A 23,079-nucleotide genomic window follows, 5' to 3' on the forward strand; every position below is an offset into this window, starting at 1 on the left:
ACTGGTATTAGGGAAACATTCAAAAGTGTCTGCAATAGGTAAGTAAATACCAATATTAATTTTAAATGATACATATTGAAAATATTTTGCATACATGCAGATCCCACGATGCTACAAAAAACATAGATTTTTCCAAAATTCAACGTGGGTTGCAGTATTTAACTAGCAAAGTTTTCTTGACATCTCCAAAGACACCAAATGATGTGCAACAGGCGTTTCAAAAAGAAGAAGTTTTTAAAAATTTTGGACTTAGCAAACACAACGATGCAACGCCTTTTTTTAAAATTTGCCACGAACAAACAGAATTTTCCTATTGCGTTTTTGTGTCAGATAAAATTGTTGGCATCATAAAAGAAAATATTCCCGAAAATTCCAATAGGAAAATTTTAATTGATGGAACTTTTGCAGTGGTTCCATTAGGTTGTTTCAAACAACTTATAATAATAACAATTGAATATTTAGAAAAGGTTAGTAAAGGTTTGTAACAGAAATCGCCGCAATTTCTGTTACAAAAATTTTTCGCCTGCGGCGCTTTTCCATCCTTCCTCATTACAAAACATCTTCTGCTTTTAATTATAAGCTTTTGCTTAAAGTTAATCATTAAGTATTAATGATAATTAAACTCTATTTTTTAAGGTATTTCCGTTTGCATTTGTTCTAATGAATAAAAAATGTTCAAAAGGATACATTCATTTATTTAAATATATAAATGAAGAAATTTTAAATTTAAATGGAGCTGTATTCATAGCGGACTATGAGCAAGGTCTCCGTAAAGGTATTAAAACAGTTTTTGAAGGTTCCAAAATATATGGATGCTGGTTCCATTATTGCCAAGCCTTGAGAAGACAAATTACAACAAAATATAAGGACTTGGCAACATTTATAAGACAAAATAAAAAAGCGTCGATAGAATATCATAAAGTTTTATGCTTGCCTTTATTACCACCTATTTACATCACTAGTTCCTTCCAACAAATAAAAGATGACACCGAAAAAATTGATCATCAATTTAAATTTACACCCTTCTTCAATTATTTTGAAAGCCACTGGTTAAAAAAGGTAAATAAATTCAATATTTTAACTAGTCAGTTTCTAATTTTTTTAATTGTTACAGATTGGCCCAGAAGGAATTTCTGTTTCCGAAAATTCGACAAGAACAACATCAGCCTTAGAAGCATATAATGGCGTCCTTGGGAAAATGATCCCAAAACATGGAAACTTTTTCAAATTTGTAAAAACTCTTCAAGGAGAAGAATTTTCCAAAAGCCGCGAGTTCGAAGAATTTGCAAATAGTGGTGGTTTATTTGGACAGGTGAAAAGAAGGAAGACGGCAATAGAAAAAAATCAAAAAATTGAAAAAGCTGTTGATGAGTTAAAAAAAGGAAAAATAACTTCAGCGACCTTTCTCAATAGAATGGTATACCCAAAAAACAGGACATGCTCAGATATGGAACCTTATGAAGATGTGTTTGAAGAATTGGTCTACTTGGAAGAGGAAATTGAAGAAGACGATGTAGAAGATCATATGGAACCACGCAACATAGAAATTAAATTGTGTTTAGTCTGTGTAAATGAAGAGCCTAATACTTTGTTTTTGCCATGTAGACACATGAAAATGTGTTACCAATGTGTCCTTAAATTACAAGCTCAGGCTATTTCCAACAATGAACAATTGAATTGTCCAGTATGCCGTCAGGTGGTAGAAACCATGAAAGTATTTTTGTAAAGATTAATAAAAACGTTTATTTGAATTTAACATATTTGGGTTTTATTTCATTTTTTTGGGAAATATTTCTTTGGGCTTTATTTCCTTTTTTTGGGAGTTATTTCATAATGAAATAAAGCCCAATTTTTGAAAATTACATCGTAGATTTAATTGGGTGTTATTTCGTTAAAATTGGGTGTTTTTTCACTTTTTTATTTGGAAGTTATTTCATATTTATTGGATGTTATTTCATTGGGAGTAATTTAATTTTCCTAATTCGGTGTTATTTCATTGGGAGTTATTTCGTGTCGCCCATGGTGCAATGTATGTCTATCCATAACTTTAGATAGTGTCACAGGTCATAAATACGAATAAAACTTGACAAAATTGGTGGTCACAATGTGGTCAGAGTAATATTCCCACCAAATATATATAAAGATCAAACTTCACCTTAAAAAATTTTGTAGCTATTTTTAAAATTTTTAAAGAGTAAAAACATTATGGTATACATGGTTTAATATTGAAAACAAAATAAGCCGGCTGTCTATATTAGCGCTGTAGAAGCCAGAGTCTGATTTCAATGAAATTTTGTGTAAATAGTTCCCTGACTTTATAGGTTATGTTCACAATAATTTTTTTAAAATTATATATTATCGAAATTTTCGAAAGACGAACATTGCACTATGGGCCAGAGTTATGCAAAATTAGTTTTTTATAATTTATTAACAGTATTAAGTGTGTAACTGCCATTCATTGGGTTTTATAGGACATCAAAATTAGCTGAAATGTAAAAAAGCACAATTTTGCCACTCCACTTTTCCTCTTAATTCTACGCCTGTAGTCCATAAATATTAGATCTGACTACTTCAGGCATTGCTATTTTACATGCCCGCTCTTTGAAGGCTTCTGAATCCTGCATAAGAGTTTCCTTAAAATGACTGTATGTCCAATTGCTTGAATTTTCCATAAATTCCCTAGCTGTTGCTTCCAATAACCACTTCAAACATAAAAGCATAACTATAATTATTAGTATATTTTTTTCAAATTTAAAAAAAGTTCTAATCCTTGAGAGGAGAAGTGGTAACAGGAGGAAAGGTTCTCGAGAAACTGGAATAAACAGAAGTATATCTTGGCATGACATTGTTTATAGGCAATGTTGCATCAGCTGTTGCTGCTGAAAATTCAGTTGTGAATAAACCAATTTTTGAAACAGAAGTAAAATCGAGAGTAACAGGAGAAACAATCTGCTCACAAAGAATTCAATCATTATGGGCTTGATTCAAAAGCACAGAATCCTATAAACATCTTAACTGGCTCATTGTTGCTGATTCAGGAAATTGTATTCCTGATGGAATTAAAGTATCGATTATTTTTTGTCGGTTTGGCCGTTTTTTATTAAAAAAATGTATTTTTTATTGCGATCCCATACCTGATTTATAAAAAAATTGCTATCGTGAAACAATTTTATTTTTCATATTTTTTAAATAATGGAAATTTAAATTCAAGAAACATTGATTTTTTAAATTAATAATAAAAAAGTATTTTTTATGAAGTACATTACAGTTATATTACATATTTTACTAACATTTTTGTGTAGAATATTTTGTTGTACGTAGAAGAAATTAGAAAACAAAAAAAAAAATTTTATGTGGCTTGAGAAATTGTCAAAAACTTGAGTTAATAAATAAATATTATTTGAATGTCATTATTTGAAAAAATAAAAAGTCCTATTTTTATCCAATTTTACGCTTTTCAATCGATTTCCGGCACGGGTTCCCGTTATCCGATTGGATTAAAATTTTACACCAGTAATAAAAAATAAGACCTATCTGATAATCGATATTTTTGGACACCTCTTGGCGATAAAAAATATTGTAATAATCATACCTGTTCACCAACAACATCCATTTCAAAAACATGTAGTTTTTTCGTCAGTTCTATAGAATGTTTTAATGTAACTCTTGCAATATGTTTTGTTTGCCCTTCCGCTGGTTTCCACCTAAAAGAAAATATTTTTTAATAATTAAAACTCATTTCGATTATTCTCGTTATGGATATAACAAATAACATGGAAATATGTATATAAATATTAATATGGCCAATTTCGTGTCAAGTGGCCCAATTTTTAAAATCTTCCGATTTGGATGAAATTCACACCAAGGTTAGTAGGCCATTACAAACAATTTTTCAAACTATTTTGGTAACAATTTTCATTAAAAAAATCTCTTATAACGAACTCGGTTATTACGAATCCTCGGATAAAACGAACTACTTTTTCAATCCCTAAAGTACAGTTTCATACAATTTTTCTTTTTTATAACGAACTTATGTGTTGAAATCAGGGTTTCAAAAAACTGCTAATTGCAGTCGCAAATTACTAAATATTTGACTAAATTTAGTACCATGCTTAAAAAATAGTAACTAGTTAAAATTTCCCCTTACAAGCTAACTGAAGTCAGTCAACTGTGTCAACACATTGCTGCAATAACTTGCAAGTGGTTTTGTTTTTCTACAGCAGCCACACACACAAGCAGCGGCCATGTTAAGTTTTTCAACAAACAGTTTTGCGTGTGCTGCTTACGTATTGCTTAGTTCTTGGTTTCGTTTTCTTACTAAGGGACGTAAAAAAACTGATAGTTTCACTGGTTAGTACAAATCAAGCCGACTGAACAATAAAACTTGATGAGTTGTTTGTTCATTAAGACTTTGTTATTGTATGCAGGGTTTAATATTTAGTTTTTAGTTTTATTTTTTTAAATGTCGACTGAACTGAAGAAAGTTCAAGTATTTATTTTTCCCTCACAAGCTAACTGAAGTCAGTCAACTGTGTCAACGCACTGCTGCAATAACTTGCAAGTGGTTTTGTTTTTCTTCAGAAGCCAAACACACAAGCAGCGGCCATGTTAAGTTTTTCAACTCAGCCGAACTGAACAGTAAAAACAGATTTGCGTGTGCTGCTTACGTATTGCTTAGTTCTTGGTTTCTTTTTCTTACTAAGGGACGTAAAAAAACTGATAGTTTGACTGGTTAGTACAAATCAAGCCGACTGAACAATAAAACTTGATGGGTTGTTTGTTCAGTAAGACTTTGTTATTGTATGCAATTTGTTTTAGTATATTGTATGTTTTTGTGTTTAATGTTGACAAAAGTAAATAAAGTAAATGATAATTATTGCTAATAGAAATTGTTAATTAATGTAAAATTTATAAAATTATAAATTACTATACTTATAAATTTAGATATTTTCTTTAAATAAAAATTGATTTAAATTTAAGCATTTTGATGATTTTTTAGTGAGATTTTGTTATTGTATGTATGTATGTATATTAGGGTGGGTCGAAAATAGGCTTTTCGCTCGAATTAACATCTAATAGTGAAATTGTGTTGTATTTTAACGTCAAATGGAAGACTGTAAAATATTATTCAATTATTTTGAGGGTAAGAGCCCGCGCATCGCCGCCAAAGTTTGTAAATGCGTTTATATGGGAAAAATGGCACTTTTTGGAGTTTTTTCACAAAATGAGGCTTTAAGTATTAATTATTGCACCATTTTATAGCAAAATCGTAATTTCTACAAAATTGTCTTTTCAAAAAGATGGAGAAACTCAAAATTCGTTAAACAAATTTTGAGTTATTAAAATTTCCCCCGATAATTTTGTGATTCTGAAGACATATAAAAGTAACTATAAGAAAATTTTTGTTAGTTTTGAAAAATGTTACAAAAAAATATTATGTTTATCTTTATAAGGTTCATAAATGTGCTAGTACGAATTTTTGTTCAAATTGGATAACGCTTACTCAGTTTAGTCTGTGGTCAAAAAAGGGCCATTATTTTAACAGCATCTCCAAAACTCCATTTTCAAACTTTAAAAAATTTTGTTAAATGGATTATTAAAAATTAAAGTTTTCTATACTGGATATTATAAAGGATATATATACGAATTAAATACAGAAAGAATGAGCTTAATAACTCTCATAGTTTTACCGTACCTGCGATGTGAATTTGAAGGATTTCGGGAAAAAGGCAATTTTGCCAATAATTAAGTAAAAATTATATTATTACCAATTGTTGCTTAATTTTGATCAATTAAATTGCGATTATTATTTCCGAGTCCATGAAAAGTTATTTCTGATAAAATTTCCGAAATTAAAAATCATTAACCCTCTAAAAACCGGGGTCAAAATCAAGTTTTTGTATATTTAATTTTCTTCATTAAAAATAGCAAAATATTGATTATTTAATTATGAATTCATTTTGACAAACTACACGAAAATATATCCAGAAATCTAGGAATCAAACTTCTTTAAAAATTAACCCTCTGTCATACTTGGGGTCAATTCAAGACCGATTTTTTAAACACTACAAAAAACACTTTTAAAAAGGAATTTTCTAAAATAAATTTTCTTAAAGATTTAATGGATATATATCCAGTATTTGGTTTATCTTATTATTTGAATGTAGTAAAAATAACTTCTAAGAAGTTTCATCAATATCCATCAACAAATTAACAACATCATGCTCTTATTTCTTCAAGAACATAAAATTCAAAAATTTGTTTTTGACCCCGGTGTTTAGAGGGTTAATGATTTTTAGTTTCGAAAATTTGATTAGAACTAACTTTCCATGGACTCGGAAATAATAATCGCAATTTACTTGATCAAGATTAAGCAACAATTGGTAATATGTAATATAATTTTTACTTAATTATTGGCAAAAATTGCCTTTTTCCCGAAATCCTTCAAATTCACATCGCAGGTACGGTAAAACTATGAGAGGTATTAAGCTCATTCTTTCTGTGTTTAATTCTTATATATATTCTATATATAATATCCAGTATAGAAAACTTTAATTTTTAATAATCCATTTAACAAAATTTTTTAAAGTTTGAAAAGTTTTGACCACAGACTAAACCGAGTAAGCGTTATCCAATTTGAAGAAATATTCGTACTAGCACATTTATGAACCTTATAAAGATAAACATAATATTTTTTTGTAAAATTTTTCAAAACTAACAAAAATTTTCTTATACATATTTACTTTTATATGTCTTCAGAATCACAAAATTCTCGGGGGAAATTTTAATAACTCAAAACTTTTTTAACTAATTTTGAGTTTTTCCATCTTTTTGGAAAGACAATTTTTGTAGACATTACGATTTTGCTATAAAATGGTGCAATAATTAATACTTAAAGCCTCATTTTGTGAAAAAACTCCAAAAAGTGCAATTTTTCCCATATAAACGCATTTACAAACTTTGGCGGCGATGCGCGGGCTCTTACCCTCAAAATAATTGAATAATATTTTACAGTCTTCCATTTGACGTTAAAATACAACATAATTTCACTATTAGATGTTGATCCGAGCGAAAAGCCTATTTTCGACCCACCCTAATATACATACATACATACAATAACAAAATCTCACTAAAGAATCATCAAAATGCTTAAATTTAAATCAATTTTTATTTAAAGAAAATATCTAAATTTATAAGTATAGTAATTTATAATTTTATAAATTTTAAATTAATTAACAATTTCTATTAGCAATAATTATCAATTACTTTATTTGCTTTTGTCAAATTTAAACACAAAAACATACAATATTTTAAAACAAATTGCATACAATAACAAAGTCTTAATGAACAAACAACCCATCAAGTTTTACTGTTCAGTCTGCTTGATTTGTACTAACCAGTCAAACTATCAGTTTTTTTACGTCCCTTAGTAAGGAAACGAAACCAAGAACTAAGCAATACGTAAGCAGCACACGCAAATCTGTTTATACTGTTCAGTCGTTGTGTTCAGTTCGGCTGAGTTGAAAAATATAACATGGCCGCTGCGTGTGTGTGTGTGGCTGCTGAAGAAAAACAAAACCACTTGCAAGTTATTGCAACAGTGCGTTGACACAATTGACTGACTTCAGTTAGCTTGTGAGGGAAAAATAAATACTTGAACTTTCTTCAGTTCAGTCGACATTTAAAAAAATAAAACTAAAAACTAAATATTAAACCCTGGTTGAAATCGTAAAAACCAGGGTTTAATATTGTTGGAAAAAACTTAAGCTTGTTAAGTATATGAACAAATAGCATCAATTAAAGATAATATTACGAACATCGCTTATAACGAACAAATTTGACTGGTCTCCGGTGTTCGTTATAAACGGGTGTGACTTTAATATATTTTTTCTGTAACTGATTGAACAAAATAAGTTTGAACAAGTAAGAATGTTATATTCGGATGTGCCGAATCTTATATACGCACCATTAAATCATTGCCGAAAAGGGAAGCTTCCTTATAAACAAACATTGATATTTAAGAATTGTTGTTATCAAAACAATTTTCTCATTTATTACATCTATGTAGAATTTTACCATCATACATACATATATCGATATTAACTAGCTATTCTATGGAGGGTAGGGTCAATTAAGAACCGATCCTAATAAAATTTGGTAGAACGATTTTGGCTCGAACGAAACTTGTTTTTGTCGAATATCATTGCTGTACTCGTATTTTTAAGCAAGTAATGAGCTTTAAAGTAATTTAGTGAAAGGGACTTTGTATGGGGGTAGGGTCACCTATGACCCGATAAAAATTTGTAGAACGATTTTAGTTCATATAGGTCTTGTTTATGTTGAATTTAATCGCTGGACTGATCCTCCTAAAATTTGGTAGAGAAATTTTGGCTCGAACAAAACGAATTTCGTCACTGTACTTGTATTTTTAAGCAGTGTTTGTACAGCTTGCTTAAAATTAGCAAAAGCACCAAAATATCTGCTTTGCATAAAGTTTTTCAGCAATTGTATCCAAACCAAAGCAAAGCCAAAAAAAAAAAACAAAAACAAACTCATTAGCTGCAGTGGTGGTGTGAAATGTTTTCTGCTAACGCAGTCAATCAGAGCGACTAATTTCGACCAACCACTACTGTCTGCAGCATTTCAGCACTTCTATTTTTCTTTATGCTTTTGCTCATTACTACCTTATCCTCGTCAAATTTTCTAAAACGATTTTAGTTTATACAAATCTTGCTTACCTATGTTGAATTTCATTGCTCGCATTTTTAGGCTAGTAATGAGCGTTAAAGTCATTTTCTGAAGGGCACCATATATGGGGTCAATTACTGACCGATCCTCATAGAATTCGGTAGAGAATTCAATTACTTTGCTATAGATGCTTCTTTTAGATGCTTCTTTTAGACATTTATGAGCGTTAAAGTGATTTTCTGAAGAGAATCTTATATGGGGGTTAGGCGAAATCGGGGACCGATATTGCCCATTTTCAATACCAAACAATCTGCATCAATATAAAATATCTATGCAAAAAATTTCCTTCGTTTTGGACTCTATCGTGTTTTCAACAGACAGACAGACGGACGGACATATTTCGATGTGTTACAAACGGAATGACAAAAACAATATACCCCCATCGTTTTTGATGGTGGGTATAAAAACTCAAACTAAAGTATATAAAAAGTTTACAAAACTCTATTTTTGGTACTATATCAAATTAATTTGACCTATAGCTTTATAAAAAGCAAAAAAACTAATTTGTGAGGTATTTTCCAAAAATCAGATAGTTAGGGATGAAAAAGTCGAATATGTTTGCTTTTGGTACTTTTTGATAAATTTTATGAAAGTTGTTATAATTCAACGAAATTTGTGTAATTTTATGCAACTACAATGCAGGGTAACGCCGCACAGTGCTTTGCCCCATAGGCAAACTTCATTTTTATTTTTGTATCGAGGATATTGATGAAATTTTTGGAAAACTTATAAAATGTCCTAACTAAATATGTAAAATAAAATTTATATTTGCTCTTTTTCATGAAGCTAGAGGGCGCTAAAGTGGGTGAGTAACCGACCCATTCTGCATGAAAATAGGTAGGAAGATTACATTCCTATAAAAGTTGCTAATGTCGAATTTCCTCCCTATAGTCTTATTTTTAAGCAAGTGATGAGCGTTAAAATAATTTTTTGAAGGGGACCTTAAGTGAGGGGTAGGTTCAATTATGGAGCAATTCTTTTTTGTCAAATTTCATGGCTGTACTCACATTTTTAAGGGGACCTTAATATGGGGTAGATTACGTTTCTATAAAAGTTGCTTATGTGGAATTTCTCCGCTATACTCGTATTTTTAAGTCAGTAATGAGCGGTCAATTATGGACCGATCTACATGAAATTTGGTAGAGGAATTTTGATGCATATAAAACTTAATTATATCGAATTTCATCGCTGTACTTTTAAGTCAGTAATGAGCGTCAAAGTCATTATCTGAAGGGGAACTTATATGGCGGGTAGGGTCAATTATGGACCGATACTCATAAAATTTGGTAGAGAGATTTTGGCGTATATAAAACTTATTTATGTCGAATTTCATCGCTATATTCGTATTTGAAGTCGCATATTTGACGCATATTTATTTATGTAAAATTTCATCGCTATACTCGTATTTTTCAAATGCTTGTGACTGTTAAACCTGTTTTTCGGGGGGCCACTTGTATGGGGGCTATGCGAAATCGTGGACCGATTGCCCATTTGCAATACCAAACAAACCTTAACTATAAGGAATATTTGTGGCTTTCAACAGACATGGCTCGTCTTAGAATTTAATAAGGACCCAGAATATATATACTTTTGTGGGTCTGCGACCAATATTTCGATGTGTTACAAACGGAGTGACAAAATCAATATACCCCCCATCTTTTTTGATGGTAGGTATAACAAAGAAGAAGAAATAATGAAATAAAGCGTTAATATATATACACAGAGAAAACAGATTCGTTGTGATAACCGAATTTGTTTCCAATCGAATTCAGTCGGTTCTCACAACTATCCTAAAATTCGATTGTTATTATTGTAAAATTCGGTTGCTATTACTGGATATACGGTGTGCACAACTATTTGTATTTTTTATTCGGTAATCTGGGTTGAAATTATTGGTATTTGTAACTGAAATATTATTTATTGAAAACCAATTTGTGGATTATATGTATTTTAAAATAAATTTTATTTTGTTTAAAATATTTACAAAAATATGAATATGTTTAAACTTACAAAACTTATAAATATAGAATAACAACTTCTCCCCTTTAGTTTTAAGATTTTGATGTTAATAAACATAGCGTTTATGTACCAGGGATTTTGCTCTTCGTTCTGTCCAACATTTCCAAAGGAACGCTATCTTTCCACGCCTTACTGCGGCTGTAAAATTATTCAAAAGATATATAAGATATAAAATATTCTAAACATTACCTTGTTTTATCCGTGTTTCCGCATTAATTTATCTTCAAATGTAACTAGGTTTATAAATTCATTTTATTATTATTTATACGGTTCTTTTAACCGTAATTAAATTTTTAATAATTTTTTCAATTGATAATTGGTTGTGGGGCTCAATATTTTTTACTTTCTACTGTTTTACGGTTACAGCGACTAATATTTGATGTTCTTATGTTTTAATCCTAAATAAAAGTCAGTTGCATTTATTGAATTCACAAATGAATTTAATAACCGATTTGTGAATTCAGTAAATGCAACCGACTTTTATTTAGGATTAAAACGTGAGAACATCAAATATTAGTCGCTGTCACTGAAAAACAATAGAAAGAAAAAAATATTGAGCACTGCAACCAATTACACTGTCAGTATGTCAAAAAAACGCCGAGATACCTAAACTTAATTTTAGGTCGTAGAATCTAGTGGCTTAGTCCGTTTTGAAAAGTTAGGTCAAAATCGGGAGATATTGCGTTTTAAAGTATGAACTGTTTATGAGGTGATTTTTTATTTTTTAAATTTTGAAAAAAGTTTTCACGCATAGACATACGAACTAATTATAAAAAACTAAATATAAAGGCATAATTAATTAAAAAGGACTCTAGTTTCATGTATTTATAAACTTTTCTAAGCGTGAAAGTTTTTTTTAATTTAAATAATCAAAAAACACCTCAGAAACAGTGCAAACTTTAAAATCCAATATCTCCCGATTTTGACCTAGATTCTACGACCGAAAATTAAGTTCACGTATTTCGGCGTTTTTCTGTGTCTTTTTGAAAGTTGAAATTTTACTTACAGTGTTATCAATTGAAAAATTATTTAAAATTTAATTAAGGTTAAAGGAACCAAATTCGATGTTCACAACCGATTAATTAGTAGTTGTAGTTGACGTCAAAGAATAATAAGAAGTTGGACTATGACATTGTTTTACAACAATAACATTTCCTTCTCTTCACAGACGAGTTCTGTGTAAATTCAACACACTTGTGAGAACTCAATTCTCTCACAATACTTCAAAACTTTTTCGCGAAAATACCGGGATAATAGGACTTGAACGACGTTTTTTCACAAACACATAACTATTTTTTAATTTTTTACACAATTTTATCGCATTTAACAATCCGAAATATTTTTATTTTTCACAAACTAAAAAAACATTTTTTTAATTTTTTTGACAATTAATTTTTGTGTGTTGAAATTAAAATTAACAAAACAAAGTTGTATATTTTGGTATTGAAAATGAAAAAATTATTTAAAATAAACTTATTTTTTTGCATAAAAAGAGATTTTAAGTCCGAAAAATATATTTATTAATTGTTTACTGATTAGATGTGGGCAAAATAAAGTAAAAAATCTGCGAATGTAGAAATTTAAATGTTATTTATTTTTCCTAAAATTTTTATGTACGATTTTATGCAAGTATGTATGTTTGGAAAGTGTGGTGAAAGTGGTTGGAGCTCCAATACTAATACAAAAATTCTAACAATACATACTTAGAGTTAGGTACCGAATGACAACTCCTTTACGTACCAACTGACAAGCCCCAATTTCTTTATATTCTTTGGTTGACGTATACAAAAATATAAAAAATTAATTTATAATAGTTGTGTTTTGTTACTAACGTTCAAATTTAAAATTTATACACGTTAGGAGTTAACGTGTAAAATTGGAAATGTTGGACAGAATGAAGAGCAAAATCCCTAGTACATAAACTAAAGGGGAGAATATGTTATTTTATATTTATAAGTTTTGCAAGTTTAAACATACATATTCATATTTTATTATAAATATTTTAAACAAAATAAAATTTATTTTAAAATACACATCATCCACAAATTAGTTTTCAATAAATAATATTTCAGTTGCAACTACCAATAATTTCAATCCAGATTACCGAATAATAAATACAAATAGTTGTGTACACCGTATATTCAGTAATAGCAACCGAATTTTACAATAATAACAATCGAATTTTGGGATAGTTGTGAGAACCGACTGAATTCGATTGGAAGCAAATTCGGTTATCACAACGAATCTGTTTTCTCTGTGTTCAAAAACTACAAAAAATCATAAAGGTATAAAACTTTGAAGGTTTATATCTTTGAAAGTTTATATAGATTTTTTATTTAAAAACCAATCTATAACTATGGCTGTGCTCTTTCATTCTTATATATGAAGGGCTTATTGTAGTAACTCGATATGCCACAAAAATAAAATTTTAAGTAAATCGACATTAAAGTTTAAAAAAATTCTCAAAAAATAGTTTTTTTTTTAATTTGTACTTTTAACACGCCTAATAATCATATAAGGTCGATAACTATCTTATGCCAATAGATGGATATCATAAATAAAGTGGATACAACTGTTTTAGCAAAAAATTGTGGCTTATCAAGTTATTGCCTAACAATATTTGAAATTTTCTTATTTTCAAAAAACAAGTTCTAGTACATTTTCAAAGTGGCTTATCATGTTCTTGCTACAAAAAAAAAATTATAAATTGTATTTTCAATATGAAATTTATATTTTTAGTTATTTTTTATATGAGAATAAATTTGGCTAAATATACTTAGCTAAATTATTCTGCAGTAAAAGGCAGCTAGGTCCTGTGGTATGATTCTTTTTTGAATAGAATGACAAAACACAGATTAAAATTTTAGATAATCTTGAGTTTATTCAGCATAGTTGATTTTCTGCTTCTTGATCATCATTTTAAACATCTGAACCAATTTCGATGCACGTTGTGTCAGAAGTCTGGCACGGATTTTAGAAATTTCAAGTCCATTGTTCAAAAGATGTTTCGATGTGCACTTTATATAACAGGCGTTATAATATTATGCTTTTTGTATATGCTGATGATTGTGATATGTTTTACAAAGATTATAGGATATGCTGCAATGTCTGCTAATTTGGTATGATAAATATGATTTTATATTATGCACATAGTTTGAACATTATATAAGATTTTTCCACGAAATGAAAGTAAATTTATAAGCAAAATTTATTGGTGTTTTGCAATCGAACATTTTCCAATCAGCAAGAACTTGGTAAGCAACATAATTATATATGAAATTATTTTTATGCAGTAAAATGGTAAGCCACTTTAATTTAAAAAAATTATATCTCCCGAGATTTCGAGCAAAAAAATTTTCCCTTCGTATAATGATTCTTGTCTTAACTTGTTCTATCACAGTAACATAAAAATATATCAATTCCGCTTTTATCTCCATTATTATAAAGGACTTTCTTAAAAAGTGTAAAAAATATATGTGGTATATCGAGTTTATGAAATAAATTTTTTTTCAAATTGTTTAAATGAGGCATGACCCTCATATCGCCAATTTACCATAATATGCTAAAACTCTTTTTAGGGACTTTAGATACGGTTCCTAGCAACTCAAAAAGCACATAAAATCAAATTGTGATGGTTGGTGGCATATCGAGTTACTGCAATAAGCCCATCATATATATATTTATTTAAAAAGTTTAAGATAGTGTATTAATTATGTAAATGCACTTTTTGAATGCAATTTTGAAATCGTTCTCCCTGTTTAAAATTTTTTAAAAGAACATAGGTCCATTATTTAAAGATTTTAATGCAAAATATAAAAATACTAGCTATACCCAGTGTGCTTTGCTACATTAAAAAACATTGTACCAAATGTTCATATTGATTTCAAAGTTTTCGTGCAAAAATTGAGGATTTTTGCTATAATATAATGAAAGTCCGCTTTGTTCTCCAAAATGTTCAGATGGATATAAAAGTTCTTTGTGCAAAATTTGAAGAAGCTAGCTTTATTAGTTTCACAGATTGTGAGGTGCTCTTGTTATGCTCGAAAGTGTACTGAGAATTTTACTCGTTTATAATTTTGAAAAATATAAATTTAAAATTTGGAAAAGCAACCATTGGGAAAAATGTGAGAAAAATTAGGATTGATTATTAAGAATTTGATTGGAAAAGAATATTTTTTTTGGAAAAAAACAAAGGAAAAAAAACGAATAATAATTTTGAAAAAGAAAAGATTTTTGAATTGGAAAACGGAGGAAATAAAGCGAAAAGAAGACGGAATTTGCAAATGAGAATTAGGAAGGATATCAGGAAACTAAGCTCCGGACGTTTATGAAGAGCGGACAATTTGGTTTGAAGGTACCGATAGATATCCAGGAAATTTTTCTTCATTGCAAGAAAATAAAGGAAAAGGCAAACAATTTGGTATTGAGGAACAATATTCGTAGATAATATTGTAAGATTTTGGCAAGTTTGGGAATGAAATTTTCTTTTAATCTAAATTATTAACACCTGAGGACTATCGAATACTGGAAAGATACAAGGGCAAAGTATGTATTTGGAAAATAGATAAGTATTCATCATCATTACTTAGTAGGTGGCTGAAAAGATTAACAGAATCTTGTTATTTTTTATTAAAATTTGCATTCGATCTAAATTTATATTGTTTCACGTCTTCTCATTTAACTATATAAAAAAAGAAAAAAAATTAAAATTACTTCCAAATTAAAAATCTAAATTAATTAATATCTAATTGGCTGTTTACCTAATATTTTAAATGATTATTTAATGCTGTAAATTCTAATGTTGTTATTATTTTGTTGTCATTCATTAGCACATACATACATAAATAATTTGGTTATGGAAAATTTCAAAATTTATTCCTCAAAAATTTAAGTTTTTTTAAAGAAAATATAGAGCATCAAAAAAAAAAAAAAACTCAAGCAGGCACAAGGCCTTATGTCCTCGCTGGAGAAGTAATTGGTGAGTGAAAATACTGTTTTTTTAATTTCCTTAAAAAAAAATTATAATTATAAATAAAACTTAAATTTGATGAATATATACTTGCGATATACATTACTTAATTTCATAACCAATTTCCTTTAAAATATATATTAATACCTTGAATACACTTATAATAACTTGTCAATAATGAGATACTAATCAAACTTTATAATTAGATATACATATAACTATTAGAATTTATTATTAATTTGTTTTGTTATTATTAAAATTTAATAACTTAATTATGAAAATTTAGATTAATGAATTTTAATACTTTGTTTAATTTGTTTTTAAATAAATATGTTAAACTTTTGAATATGACGTTCTAAAAGATTTAATTTGCATTCCACGAAAAGTTTAGTCAGATGTAGATAGGTTTGAATAGGGCTGTCTAAAGAATTATATATAGATAGCATGGTAGGGAGGGTAGAAAAATTAAGAGGTGAATTACATCTTATACCTCTCTTGTACTAAACTTCACCTTTGTCATTTATTTTCTCTCTTTTGGTTCTTCTTTATTTTTTTCGGTGTAATTGATATTATTGGCTATATTGCTACCTAATTTTAAATGTAATGGATTTGGCTATTATCTACTTTGAGGAAAACAAAATTCCACCCCATAGCCCTGAGCACGGCCGGTTTAAATAGGTAGCGTGGTTTTCCGACAAGTAGGGGAATGTAAACTTTGAGCTGTCACATAAATTTAATGGCGCCCAACGTGGGGCCTCATCGTAAATAGAGTTTAGTTTTACTAACTTAAAATTGGCAAACAAATATTTGTTTTGATAAGCTTTTAATTAAGTTTTGATTTTAGCTGAGGTTACCAAAACATATTATAAGATCGTGGTATTGATTACTTTTTTTATTACTTTTCACTGTTCTACTTTGTCATATTGAATTCTGTTTTAGATATCTTTGAATTTTCTAAAGTTTCTTTACCATATGATAAATGGAATAACATTTTCTTACTGTTATAATCTTGTGTCAGGGATATTTAGTTTTGGAGGATTTCGATTTCGTAACTATACCCACGGAGACATAACAGGGACTTTATATGTTTGATGATATTTTTTGTTTCCCTGAAATTTATTTTTTTAGTTTATTTATGTTTGAGATTTTTATATATGGTCAATACTGAATATCTACTCACATAATATGACTAAAATTTTTCCTGTATCGATTGTTATGATTTGAGATTTTTTGGAATATGATATAGTTTATATTTTATTACTCAATCAGACAATTGTTGCGACATCTTTTATTTATTTTTTTTTTCTTTATTTCATTTTGAGTGAAGTTTAGTTTATTTTATATTTTATTTTATACATTTACCTATCTACTAATGACTAAATGAAGTAGTGGAACATATCTTAAAACTTGTATATTTATGCTAATTACTAAACAGAAAAATTACTAGAAGTCGTGAAAATTTAGCGAATTTAGATCAACCAGCAAATGTTAGTTTCACAGTAGACATGGGGTCAGATAATACACCTGCTACTGCTCAGAATAGTTCAATCAGAGAAAACAGATTTAACAACCCATCAACTCCAGTATCACACGGTACTCGGTCTAAGAGAGCAATTACAGTTCCTTCGGATAGTTCTAATATCATACAACCTGACAATAGTAGAAACAACCCTCAAGTTGGACAAATGATTTCCGATTCTTTAAATAGTTTCCGCGGCGAAATGAGGTATTTTATTTCGACTGAGTTAAGATCGATGTTTCAAAATTTGAATGTGTCTAATAATCTGGGTACTAATAATAACGGTAATAATTCTCCTGATAATGGTCTCACAGATAAATCTCCACGTTCTAATGGAAGTTCACAAGATCCTTTTTATGCAGAAAAAGTGCTAAATATAATTAGAAACTGGAGAATAAAATTCATAGGGCACGACAATCCGATACCTGTTGATGAATCTATATATCGCGTTGACATACTCACAACTAAGACTTTGGGAGGTAATTTCAGAATATTAGATGATCATGCACATTGTTTGTTTGAAGGTAAGGCGTTAGTATGGTATTGGCGATATCATAGATCACATGTTGATATTGACTGGATTACTTTACAAACGATTTACGAAACGAATACAAGGTAGACTACAGCGACTTTGACATTTTAGACGATATAAGACGACGAAGACAAAAACCAAATGAAACATTTGACGAATATTTTGAGGCAATTTCGGCCTTGACGGACAGATTAAAATTACCTATATCGGACAGCGATTTGTTAAAATATGAGATACGCCACGAACTTTTACATTTGGAAATCCGTAGCGTTTCTCAACTTCGAAAGGAGGTCCAAAAACACGAAAAATTTATGAGAAATTTATATACTATGAAAAATAGAAAATCCATTAAGGTAAGAGTTGCGGAAATCGCAGGACACAATGATGAAATAGACGAGGTAAATTTGACAGAGACAGAGATTTGTGCAGTCCAGCATAATTTAAAATGCTGGAATTGTGAAAAGAGTGGACATACGTACAAAGAATGTATGGAGAGTAGAAAAGTTTTTTGTTATGGATGCGGCGCTAGGGACACATATAAACCGACATGCCCCAACTATAATAGAAAAGGACAGGGAAACGGACAGAGGGATGTCCGTCGAAAGTAGTACGGACATCCAAGGATTTGGAATCGGACAGAAACAAAAAGGACCTGAAAATTTCGTACATTAATGACGAGGACTTAGACAAAACATTTGACAACATACATCCTTTAAGAAGGCCTTACCATATACGGTTGAGAGAATACGAAAAAGCTCGTGCAAAAATTTTTGGTCAGGAGAAACGAATCAGTAGATCATCAAGGCGTATAAGGAACTTTTATCGTAAACTTAAATCACTTCGATCGTGTGTAATTTCCTCTATTGTAAATAAAGATTCCGATAGTAGACCCTACATTCATTTGAAAATTGAACAGGCATTGTATTTAGCCTTATTGGACAGTGGAGCCAATAAAAGCGTCATAGGTGGGGAATTAGCACTTAAAGTTCAGGGTAAACCGGATTTTCAGAGATGTGTAGGCAATGTACGAACCGCAGACGGAAAGAGACAGAACATATTAGGGACTGTGACATTACAGGTTACTTTTAAAGGACAGACAAAATTATTTGACTTCTTAGTAGTACCGACTATACAACAAGAAATTATTTGTGGTTTTGATTTTTGGAAGACATTTGGACTAAAAATTTTTATAAATGACGTTGCAGAAGTTGACTGTACAGAGACAGATTCAGATACAGACAAATTACAACTGACGTACGAACAAAAGGAACAATGGACAAAATAATAGCGGCATTTCCAAACTCAGAAACAGAAGGGTTAGGGTGTACGACGTTAGTGGAGCATTTCATAGACACTGGTGATGCTAAACCCATTAAGCAGAGGTATTATCCTATTTCACCTGCTGTGGAAAAACAATTAAGCGCGAAATTGATAGAATGCTCTCGCTCGGGGTTATTGAGGAAGCACCAAGCTCACCGTGGTCTTCTCCGACGGTGGTAGTAGTTAAACCTGGCAAAGTGAGAATGTGTGTGGATAGCAGGCAGTTAAACTCAGTGACAGTTAAAGACGCATACCCGATTCCGAACATTGACGGACTAATCGCGAGACTTCCTCCAGTTTATTGTATTTCGAAGATTGATTTGAAGGATGCCTTCTGGCAAATTAAACTGGAGGAAAGCTCAAGACCTAAGACTGCTTTTACGGTCCCTAATCGGCCATTGTATCAATTTACAAGAATGGCGTTTGGAGTATGTATGTGAAGGACATGGTAATTCCGTTTAATTTAAAGACTCACGTTTTTGTTTACCTAGACGACTTGTTAATAGTTTCTCAAAATTTTGAAGAACACAAGACTCACTTATTAGAAGTGGCTAGCCAACTTAGAAAGGCAGGTTTAACTATTAATGTGCAGAAGAGTAGTTTTGCTCTTAGCAAAGTTAAATACCTCGGTTACGTCGTTGGAAATGGGACTTTACAGGTGGACGAGGACAAAGTTAGGGTCATACGCGACTTCCCTGTACCTAAATCCATTAGACATTTGAGACGATTTTTAGGAATGACCGGATGGTACAGACGTTTTATTTAAAATTACTCGACTGTGACTTTTCCACTTACAGAACTATTGACTAAAAAGAAAACATTTATTAGGACCGATAAAGCTCAAGAAGCTTTCAACGAACTTAAGACTAGACTGACATCTGCACCATTACTCATTCACCCAAACTACAACAAACCATTTATACTTCAGTGTGATGCTAGTACTTGTGGGTGGGTGCGGTTTAGGCGCAGAAGGACGATGACGGGACGGAAAGACCAATTGCCTACATGTCTCACAAACTTAATAAGGCTCCACGAAATTATACAATTACGGAGTTGGAATGCCTGGCCGTTGTAATGGCAATTAAAAAATTCCGTGCGTATATTGAGGGACAAGAATTTAAGGTTGTTACGGATCATGCTACCCTTAAATGGTTAATGGGCCAAAGAGACTTATCAGGAATATTAGCTAGATGGTCGCTAAAACTTCAGGGACTCAATTTTTCAATAGAGCATCGTAGTGGAAGGGAGAATATTGTCCCTGACACTTTATCTCGTGCGTATGAGGGTGATGAATTAGTGAACTCCATTGAACTGGAAAGCATGCCGGCGATTGACCTTGAATCAAAATCATTTGACTCGGACGAATATTCAAAATTACGCGACGATTTTCAAAATTCTAGTTTACCGGACTACAAAATTATTGACAAATATATTTACAAACGGACAGACTTTTCTTCTCGACTTACTGACGATTCGGAATCCTGGAAGCCTTTCGTACCTAAAGAATTAAGACACAGCGTGATCTACTCGGCACACGATACACCTAATTCGTCACATGGTGGGATTGGAATAAATCTAGAACGTATAAGATGATATTTTTATTGGCCAAGACTGGTGAAGGACGTAAAGGACTACATACAAAATTGCGACCTATGTAAGACATCAAAATCACCAACCACAATTTTAAAACCACCACTGGGACAAATGGTAACGACAGACAGACCGTTCCAGAGACTTTACATTGACTTAATTGGACCTTTACCAAGGACAAGGACTGGTAATATAGGAATTTTAATTGTACTTGACCACATTTCTAAATTTACTTTTTTTGAAACTCATTAGAAAATTTGACTCTCGACAGATAATTGAATTTATTCGGACTGAAATTTTTAACTGCTACGGGGTGCCTGAAGTGTTACTGTCTGATAACGGAACACAATTTAGGAGCAAAGATTTTGAAAAATTTTTACAATCACATGGAGTAAAACACATGCTTACCGCAGTTTACAGTCACCAAGCCAATGCGAGCGAGCGTGTAAATCGTTCAATAAACGAAGCCCTGCGGTCATATGTAAGAAAAGATCAACGAGACTGGGATAAGTACATTGGTAGTATAAATTGCGCTCTTCGTAACAGTGTTCACCAAACTATTGGCAGATCTCCGTACCAGATCGTTTTCGGACAGACAATGATTACTCACGGACAAGAATACGAACTACTGAAGAGACTTAAAATTTTGGAAGAGACCGATACACAATTAGAAAGACAGGACGAATTTACTATACTAAGAGATGCAATTAGAAAGGACATGAAAAAGGCTTATGAAAAGAATGCAAGGTTGTACAACTTACGGACGAGGAAAAAGGACTTCGAAATCGGACAGGAAGTTATACGAAGAAATTTTGCACAAAGTTCTAAAATAAACAATTTTAATGTTAAATTAGCATCTGTGGGTGTGAAAGCGCATTATTCGGAAGATTGGACATGTAAATTATGAACTTAAGGATATAGATAGTAACAATATAGGTATTTATCATTCGAAGGACATATGGACGTAAAAATTTAAATGATTTCGAAACAACATAAGGTTATATTTATCGCCCTTTTTCAGATCCAGATCTTTGATAAATGCATCACGATCTGTATCTGTGTTGTGAGGTGCTCTTGTTATGCTCGAAAGTGTACTGAGAATTTTACTCGTTTATAATTTTGAAAAATATAAATTTAAAATTTGGAAAAGCAACCATTGGGAAAAATGTGAGAGAAATTAGGATTGATTATTGAGAATTTGATTGGAAAAGAAGATTTTTTTTGGAAAAAAACAAAGGAAAAAAACGAATAATAATTTTGAAAAAGAAAAGATTTTTGAATTGGAAAACGGAGGAAATAAAGCGAAAAGAAGACGAAAATTGCAAATGAGAATTAGGAAGGATATCAGGAAACTTAGCTCCAGACGTTTATGAAGAGCGGACAATTTAGTTTGAAGGTACCGATAGATATCCAGGAAATTTTTCTTCATTGCAAGAAAATAAAGGAAAAGGCAAACAATTTGGTATTGAGGAACAATATTCGTAGATAATATTGTAAGATTTTGGCAAGTTTGGGAATGAAATTTTCTTGTAATCTAAATTATTAACACCTGAGGACTATCGAATACTGGAAAGATACAAGGGCAAAGTATTTGTAAAATAGATAAGTATTCATCATCATTACTTAGTGGGTGGCTGATAAGATTAACAGAATCTTGTTATTTTTTTTATTAAAATTTGCATTCGATCTAAATTTATATTGTTTCACGTCTTCTCATTTAACTATATAAAAAAAAGAAAAAAAATTAAAATAACTTCCAAATTAAAAATCTAAATTAATTAATATCTTATTGGCTGTTTACCTAATATTTTAAATGATTATTTAATGCTGTAAATTCTAATGTTGTTATTATTTTGCTGTCATTCATTAGCACATACATACATAAATAATTTGGTTATGGAAAATTTCAAAATTTATTCCTCAAGAATTTAAGTTTTTTTTAAAGAAAATATAGAGCATCAAAAAAAAACTCAAGCAGACACAAGGCCTTATGTCCTCGATGGAGAAGTAATTGGTGAGTGAAAATACTGTTTTTTTTAATTTCCTTAAAAAAAATTTATAATTATAAATAAAACTTAAATTTGATGAATATATAATTTCATAACCAATTTCCTTTAAAATATATATTAATACCTTGAATACACTTATAATAACTTGTCAATAATGAGATACTAATCAAACTTTATAATTAGATATACATATAACTATTAGAATTTATTATTAATTTGTTTTTTTATTATTAAAATTTAATAACTTAATTATGAAAATTTAGAATTATGAATTTTAATACTTTGTTTAATTTGTTTTTAAATAAATATGTTAAACTTTTGAATATGACGTTCTAAAAGATTTAATTTGCATTCTACGAAAAGTTTAGTCAGA

At 30.3% G+C, this 23,079-nt stretch overlaps 1 protein-coding gene across 1 annotated transcript in view; it reads right to left on the bottom strand.

The window, feature by feature from the left end:
• The window catches only part of LOC119600883 (cholesterol 7-desaturase), a 77,330-nt gene that overhangs the window by 19,057 nt on the left and 35,194 nt on the right, over nucleotides 1-23,079 (bottom strand). The window contains exon 4 of the mRNA XM_037951453.1: nucleotides 3,593-3,704. Coding sequence (XP_037807381.1) covers nucleotides 3,593-3,704 — 112 coding nt within the window. The remainder of the gene's footprint in view (nucleotides 1-3,592; nucleotides 3,705-23,079) is intronic.

Source organism: Lucilia sericata, unplaced genomic scaffold, assembly GCF_015586225.1.
Source record: "Lucilia sericata isolate MDLA Ls3-8-SP2 unplaced genomic scaffold, ASM1558622v1 Contig000125F_arrow, whole genome shotgun sequence".
Lineage (NCBI taxonomy): Eukaryota > Metazoa > Arthropoda > Insecta > Diptera > Calliphoridae > Lucilia > Lucilia sericata.